Genomic DNA, 8,861 nt, shown 5'->3' on the forward strand with positions numbered 1-8,861 from the left:
GAAAATGAACTCTGAGGGTAACTTGCCAAGCCCACATCTCCCCCCTACTGTAAACATGTCAGCACACTGTGTAGCTTCCTGAAAGCTGTTTCCTTCTCTCCCTCTTCCCCTGTAGCCATCCCAAACAGGTGGGCACATGAGAATCTCACAGGACAAAGGTTTAAACCTATGCTCTTTCTGCTTACCACTGAAGCGCTTCTTTCAGCTGCCATGATCAAAAGCAGCTCAGTTTACTGCAATGTCTTAAGCCTGAAGAGCAGGCAGAAGAGCGAGCTATAAAACAAGGATCTTCATTTTCTACCCCTGTCTCTCCAAATAATTATAAACAGAAAGCAGGAAATGGAGAAAGAGAAAACGGATGAAGGCAGACAGCTTTTAGGGAGATACAAGAGGGAGACATCCTCTGGTGATTCACAGATGCATCAAAAAACAGCTCAGCATCACCAGGAAGCAGGCACCTCTCTTACAAAGCCTTTAAAATTTGCTCGTTCCTAAGAGCTTTTCCAGTTTAAATATTACACTTCAACTTTATCACCAACAATGCTACAAGTAGAGCAAGCCAGTAACTCACCCACAGCGTTTAATTACATATTACCTGTACTGATCACATATCTGCAGATAAAAGCTAAGCGTCAGTAGGCCTGAACCAGACAGGTTCTTCATGGCAAAACGCTTCGTCTCCACACACTCTCATTCAAGCATAAAATATGAGTTCAGGAATTTGCCCTCCCTGTACCCCAGTGCCATTTGTACTATCCGAAGAGCACTGAAACTGAACAGTCACCTTCCCACACTGAACCTCTGTCATTCCTTCTTGTCCAAAATAGCTGAGTTCGTTACCATCCAGAATCACGCTAGCTGTGTAAAAGGTGTCAGGCTCAATCTGCACTGGATATTCAAACCACACAGGAAAAGTGTTACTAGAACCATCTGAGAAGTATTTACTCAAGTTCTGGCCTAGGATAACTCCTTGTCGTTTGAGTTCAATCTTGGCACTGTACTCTGCCGATCCACAGCTGGAGCCGTACAGCCCAAAGCCAGCAATAAACACTCTCTTATCAACAGCAAACTGGATGCTGTCACACCGGCCCCTGTAGCGCCACTGGTTGCTGCGGTAAGCGCAGGACTGGAAACGGTGGCATCGCTGCGGAACGAGGCCTTTCCGGGGCTTGCTTACGAACTGCAGCTCGGGCTTTTTGGCAGCCGTATACCAGAGGAAGATATCATTGGTTTCGTTGAGAGTCAGAATCCCAGACTGGGCAGCGCCGTTTGCAAAGTCGTCGAGTGCCATGGTAGGGATGCGTATCAAGTACAGAGCCTTCCCGAGGACTTTGCGCTTGTTCTCTATGGTAGCTGTTAGCTCTTGTCGCTGACACTCCACTTCAGCCCAGTTCAGAGCTGCTTCAAAAACAACAATTTCTTTGGCATTCAGAGTCTCCCTTCGGAGAATGCTTTCAAGTGTCTGAAAATCAATGTCACAGAAGCCCTCAGACTTCAAAGCTAGCTCAGCTTGGGCATCAATCACTTCCCAACAGCGCTGGGTCAGGTCAGGTTCCTCGAATAAGCAGCTCTGGGAAAGCAGCACACAGGCATTCTTCGCACTTAGACTTGTCTCTAGAAAGTTGACGCAGGCGCGGGCAAGATGAGGGACGATGTACTTCTTGGCAGCGTAAAGAGTGGCCAGTACGGTATCTGCAGCCAAATCAATTTCATCACAATATATGTATCTGAAATAAAACACATGCATATAACACTGGCTTAATGCAAAAACGTAATTTGTCAACAATATCTGAAAGTTATAAACAAAGACTATTAAAATGGCTTCACATTAAACCTAAACAGTACTTCTGGAGAACATTGATTAAATCCAGAAAGAAAGTATAAACCAAATCCAGCACTAATGTAAGACCACTGAAGAGAACAGATTTAAATCAAAGGTGAAAAAAACCTCACATTTGGGGTCCGTGCTATGTAGAGGACCATTATACTTACAAAGCACGGTCCCTCTGGCTCTGTTTTCCTTCCAGATATGTCTTGGCCAACGGGAGGCTATCTGCCCCAGGCAGTAGCTGCTAAAGGACTACCTTACTTGGTTAACACAAGAGTGTGGAAATGCATGTTACAAAGAGTACTTGGACTGGATGTCCCATGTTATTAGGAATAACTAGCTAGTCTAAGAATAAAAATACCATAAAAGTATATCAGATATCTACTGTAATTTTTTGGGCCAGGGGAGAGAGGTTGGTTTTTTTTGGTTTTGCACTTTTTTTTTTTAACAGGGTGATGAAACATACACGAAAAAGGCAGAGATTCTAATTTTCAGGTTTATTAATGGTTACAGCATCCTAGCTCCACTACCACACTGTTTTCTCAGTCTCATTGCATAAGGAAGAAAAAAAGCTTTACTGCTATGCTAGTGTGGTGGAAGAGATGAAGGTGAAATTCTATTTCTGTGACTAAACTGCTGGGATTCATTGCTCAGAGAAATGAGGCATTGTACAGTTTGTTCTTTTAAATATCTCATGCTTCAGGGCCCCATTTGCAGCTGGTGAATGCAATGTGCTAAAACCATGCCAAATGCAATTTTACTCTTCATAGGGATAAGCAAGACTTGATGGTTATGGTTGATAAAAGTGTCTTCCTGCAGTAAAGTTGAAGTTGTATGCAACCCTGTACTAATTAAAATTTTCTAGTTAGCAGGTTTCCCAACACAATAAATTCTTTGCAGAACAGATGCGCTTATAAAGTGGAATTGGTATCAACATTCTGCTGATGGTAGTTTTAAATATATTTCTTTGTAGGCCTGTAGATGTCGGGTATTAGCCTCCAAGCCACACTTAGAAAACATGCTCAGATGAGATTCTGCTCAAGCAATATAATAAAAATCTAAGGTTACAGAGAAAAAGAACACTTACACAGAACCAAACCTTTTTTTTTTTTTATAACTTTTACTACTTGGTTTCAGCTGGGCTATTTGTAACAATAAAGAGCACACCTATGCCACTGGTTACAGGATTAGCTCCTTTACAGTCCAAAACAATTTCAATGTATCAAGTCTTTCATTTTTATGATTCTCCTCATTGCTCTCCAACTCTTTTCTCCCTTCTCTTACTTGTCTTTGCCTGCTAGTACAGCAGAGAATTATGATATCTGTTTCAAACTGAAATGGTACAAAAGTTGCTAGTTCAATATTCACGAAAATTAAGAACTAGTATCACTGATTTACAACAGATATAGCACAGCTCAGCTGTCAGCAATACTCTGCACTTCTCCCTGTACCAATGCAACTTGACTCTAGTATTCAATTACTGATATTCCAGTTTCACCTTGTTCTTACAAAGAGGATTCTGCTAGGCCACAGGGTTTGACAGTTTAGTAAACACATTCATCGTGGAATGAGACCATGGTTCTAAATTGGATAGTCAAGACTAAGACATAATACATTAAAGATACCAATTCAGCTAGACTATGAATTTAGTTGTACTTTTAAAGCTGCAGAGAACAGCCAAAGCAATTTTACTGGGTGAACAATTAGCATCTACCAGTTAAGATATTATTCCCTATGTTACACCTGACAACATCTTGTCTGATGTTTGTTGTCAGAATGCCCACTATTGAGTAAAAGGCAAAAAGTATTTATGCTGTAATAATTCACTGTCCAAAGGAAAAACACTAAAACACAAAAACTCAAACCAACAAAAAACCCAAAACCCACAAAGTCAAACAATGTATTTCCTGACAGAGATTATGATGCATCCCTCCTGACTGTGGGAAGGAGCACACGAAGAAGAGGGCTGCTTTAGAGTCGCTAAAAAATCTTTTCCTTGCTGTAGCAGCAGCACCACGAGCCCTCTGCCACCCACTGCTCTCAGCATTGCAAGGGACACCCACGGGGATGATTTTCCAGCGGGGAGGAGTGAAGGGGACTGTGCACCCCCTCCCAGTCCAAGCTCAATCCCCATGCAGCACTTGACCCCGGGATGAGGGGAATGCTGCACTGCTGAGCAACATCCCTTTCCCTCGCCTGCGGCAGCGGGGCTGCAGACAGCCCTGGCGTTCACAACCACAGGAGCACTCTGCAGGTTGAGGCACACTGCACCACTGGCAGTTAGCACTGGCAAGGTTAGCTCAACATCCACACAGACCACAAACTTTTTGTGGGCTTTTGGGTTTTTTTAAATAAAAGCTCAGAAGGTGAAAAATTCCATGGTTCTGGCCATACACTCAAAGACAGTTTCCCAACTGCCTTTTAGCTGTGGGATAATTAATACGCCAAGACGCAGATGTCAGTATTGATACTCTCTTTTCTAGATTTGCTCTCTGAACACATTTCTTAATGATAAATTCAGAAAGCACTCAGTTTTTATATGGCAAATCACATTTAGTCTCACTGAAACAGATTTGCAGTTCAAAAAGAGGGAGTGGTGAAATCCAAGCACCTTAAAATTCTGCACGAAAGTAAAGCCCTAGTCTGAGCTCTGCAGAAAACACCTGCAAACCCAGAAAGGCCTAAAGCAAGGATCCGTAACGCACCTACCTACATAATGTCCTATCTTAACTTTAGATTCCAGGTCTATAGAACATCTGTGTGATTTCAGCTTTTCCCTGGTAGTTATTGATATTTGCACAGGACATTTCTGATGCTCACGATAATCCACACAACCTCTATGCAACAAACTACGTGCAACTTTGAATGTTTATCTACAGCGTCACTGAAGTCTTTAAGAAAAAGAGACATCGTTCTGCAATCAGAAGCTAGTCAAAACAATCTATGAAATACAAAAAAATGCTAGCAAGTGGTCACACCATTACATGCAAGGAAATCCACAGCATATTAAAAGGATCACTGTCAGATACAAATGTCTATTCTTTGTCAGACAGCAGTGGCAGTGTCGCGTGAAAGGTATGTGGCTGTGAGGGGAAAAAACCCTCAAAGCCATAGCATTTCTGTGATTGGGCATTTCTCTTTAATAATCAGAGTTTACAGATACATTCAAGGACAATTCAGCAGGGAAGCTGCTTCATTACATTTATTTAGGAGAAGACAGCATTTCTTATGCAGCTTGAAAGAAGAAAAATAATGATCATGTAAAACTGACTGGTTTTCCCGTTATAAAAAGAAACTATTCATGTAAACAGTCTTTTTGTCACTTTCCAAATGCATCAATATGATAGATAAGGAGAAATCTAATTTTCAGAGGCTATATTCAATAACTTAGAGTCACTTTTCTAAGACAAGACCTGCAAATATCAAGTTTATAAAAGAGTTGGAATGATATCAATACACAAAACCCCAGCAATTCTGGGTTCTGGGATTTTTTGGTGTTTTTAACTTTTCACTACGCTTGCAAAGTAGAACAGTTTGGGGTTGGGTTTTTTTTGTTATGGCTGACAATTCTTTTTAGTAACTCCATTCCTTTGTGTAACATGTGTAGTGACAAATCAGATCAATAAGCATTACAGCGTACAATGTGCCCAAAGATCCCTTGCCAAAGTCATTATTTATAACTGCCTACATTAGTCTAATATATGCGTGCCTGGAACTGAAGGGGGAGAGCAAAATGAGGTAAAAGTTAAAAATACTTAAAACACAAAAAGAGGACTATTTTAAGCAACTGCTTTCTTTCTGTTTACACGCTAGTCTAATACTTTAACTAGGACATTACCAGTGTATGTATACAACATAAAGGAAAACATGTCCAGCAGATGAATGATGCTTACTTCAGCATTGCGAGAAAAGCAGCAGGCTCAACATCTGGTATACGGATTTCATCTTTGTCCTCAGCAAGCTCTCCGTAAAACATCGCATGGAATACGGAGCTCCCAACGGCCAGGACATACTGTCGAGAAAGGGAAATCTTATTTCATGCTTTAAACTGAAAGCACTGCCAACAAAAACAATGTGGGAGAGCCACTCTGAGCATGCTGGGCTTCCCTGACAGGCTCTACAGACACACTTCAGTAAGAAATGAAGTCAAAGTTAACAGAATTACACATTTTCCTTGCATTTTACTCTCATGGGCATATAGGCATTAGCTACTGGAAAACACTCATATCTACCACAGAAGTTAACTATTTCTAGAAAACCTCAGGAGTAGTATTAATCAGCAGCACAAAGCAATATTCCTAACTTTACAATGACTGCACAAGCACACTGTTTAACAAAAAACACGAAGAAAAGCAAGGAACAGACTATTCCACTGCACACAGCCTTTTAAAATACAGAATTACGCCTGTCCCAGAAGAGCCAAGTCTCCCACGCTATGTCCCAGCGTAACCGTGGGAGCTCTGTCTCTCTATCCCTGCCCGCAATGATAGTGCAGCTGTTGCTTACTTTGTGTCCTGGCAGCCGCTGGGTCCCACCTGGTGGCCCGACCACAAAATGAACATCTGCCATCAAGTCATTGTTGAACATCACTGCATTTCTACAAACAGAGGCAGCGTGTTAATTTATGGTGCCCAGTAACTCCGTGCTTGCCCCAGATCCAAAATATGAATTTTTTAAACTACTTAAAGTTGCATGTTAGTCACACTTTGGTTTAAGATACTTTACACATCATCACACAAACATCCCAAAGAAAAAAAAGGGGGGGGGGGTGTGCAAGACAAAACAAAAACCCCAACAAAAAACAAAACCGACCTCAAACTTAGGAGAACTTTTCAGACTTTTCAGAAAGTGAAAAAGCCAAGAGCATGTATCACTGAAAATCCCTACTAAGGTCTAAAAGCCAATCTTTATGGATATGCTGCAGCTTCCAACAACATTTTTATTTACTCAAGACATACAGCTGCACTGTCTGGAAACAAGATATTAAAATATTTTCCATTACCAAGATACTAATTTCACACACACACAGAGGACAGGAGAGAAAAAAAGAACAAGAGAACTTTTTTCAGCAAATAAATGCATAACTAAATATATGTGCTATGTGCATTTTGCTACTTTTCACCACTCCATTCAAACAGCAAAAATAAAGCGCTCTGAACTTACCTCTCTCTGATGGTTGGATAAAGTCCTTGCCAATTAGGTGCCGGAATAGTGTTGTTGTTATTGAGATTTTGCTGGTGGTACTGCTGGACAGCAGTTGTATTAGTGCTGGCTGGTTTCTTTCGGGGAAAAATATCAGCAGCCATCTTCTTCTTCTTTTTGGTCTTCAGGGTAATGATTTCATAGCAAACTGGAGGCAATTTACTGCTGCTACTGGTGCCGCTATTTCCCTTCTTAGAGCTCTTCTTGGACCTATTCTTGACCGTCTCTGGAAGCATCAAGAAGAAGGTGAGACATTTCATGTTCTTTCCTTTCTCATCTACCATGAGTATACTTGTCTGTAAAGCTAGATAGCCTAACTAGCCAGGAACATTAAGAAATGCACGTGGAAGCTGTTAAACAGAGAGCAGCAGAGCTGAGAGTTTGCTTCTCTTCCAGCAAGGTGACCTTTCCAGTGCACCAAGTAAGAAACTGCCTTTAAGTTTGATCCAGTACTTGAATCGTTAAATACATCCCCATCATTCCTGCCAGTTTCCTTTTTCTTTTCCAGATCTCCTGATCACGAATCGCCTGAACGAGCTACACACAGCAAAGAGGGTACACGCGCGGCTGTAGCACCAGCTTTCCGAAGGGGGCTAGCAAGACGCGCACCGGAGCGCTGCAAGGCTGCTCAGCGAGCTCAAGTTGTGCGTTGAAAGGATGGGAAGAGAGTAGGTATTGCAGCCCTGCAGATGGAGTCAGCCAGCGTTCGGAGCCAATAGCTGAAGTCACCGATAACGATTGGACCCAGCCGCACAGTGACACCTATTGTAACGTACGCCGCTCTGACATTAAAGCGACAGCAGTTGCGCTCTTCATTTCCTACGTAAGGCTAAGCAATACAGGAATAAACGGTACGCGCAGTTGCGTAAGTGCATGACTGGCCACAAGTGCGTGTGCTTTTAGCTCTCCTTGATGCTGCTTCAATTTTCACAGGGGAAGCAATAAAAAGTTGCAATCGGGTAGAAAGACGTATTTGAGACTCAAGATTTCCGAGGGAGCTATTTCCACATGCAGGTGATATTAGCACGACTTCATTTGTCTCCGGTATCCCCACAAGTCCCCACTGGAACAGTTGTTCAGCAAAAGCACACTATAGATAACCAGAATCAAACTAAAGCAATCAACCAGCAGCAGCAAAGACAGCGATGCAGTTAAACAATCCCTTTCAGCACAGCTTCTACTCCAGCCCAACATGAATAGGGATGAGGTCACAGCTTTAGTTTTAACTCCTTATGTTTCTAGATAACGTAATAGCCTTTGACAGGGGTCCCTGATCATTAAGCAGTGCTAATTAAACCAGCTTACACCAGACACGGCTGCATCACATCAGAAGAAAACTTCTAGATGTGCAATCAGATTAAAGCAAAACCAGACCGAATACATTTAATCAATATTTCAAAGCATTAAATGAAAAAATCTGAATGATTTAGAGAGTCTCAGGCAGAAATCACTCTGATTTTATTCACAAACACTTTCTGAAATAAACAGGATATAAGCTACACCAAGCAAACCATTTAAATAGGAAAGACGACTGATTTTCAGTCATTAGTTTACTTAGAACTCACATTTAGATAAGATTCCCTTAATAGTAGGTTTAGTGTACGGAAAAAGAAAAAAAATCAAGCAAGCACAGGCACTTAACAGTAACAAAGAAATAAAAGAATATTAGCTGCCAAAATTTCACACCTTCAAATATTGCAGGAGGATAATTAGAACAAGATTTCATCATTATTTTCAAGTTTTAAAGAACAAAAATCTCCTTTGCTTTCACAGCACATGTAGCCACTTTTAGCCTTAATGAGTTTTGCTGGAATAAGAGTACAACAGTGAA

General features: G+C 41.5%; 1 protein-coding gene across 1 annotated transcript; it reads right to left on the minus strand.

Moving 5' to 3' along the window:
- Positions 1-397: 397 nt before the first annotated feature.
- BTBD3 (BTB (POZ) domain containing 3) lies at positions 398-7,314 on the minus strand. Its single transcript, XM_009873942.1, has 4 exons — positions 6,992-7,314; positions 6,335-6,425; positions 5,722-5,840; positions 398-1,727 (listed from the first exon to the last, which is right to left on the minus strand). The coding sequence occupies exons 1-4, from the start codon at positions 7,312-7,314 to the stop codon at positions 695-697; spliced, it is 1,566 nt and encodes a 521-aa protein (XP_009872244.1). The 3' UTR covers positions 398-694.
- Positions 7,315-8,861: the final 1,547 nt, after the last annotated feature.

This window comes from Apaloderma vittatum, unplaced genomic scaffold (genome assembly GCF_000703405.1).
Source record: "Apaloderma vittatum isolate BGI_N311 unplaced genomic scaffold, ASM70340v1 scaffold11550, whole genome shotgun sequence".
Lineage (NCBI taxonomy): Eukaryota > Metazoa > Chordata > Aves > Trogoniformes > Trogonidae > Apaloderma > Apaloderma vittatum.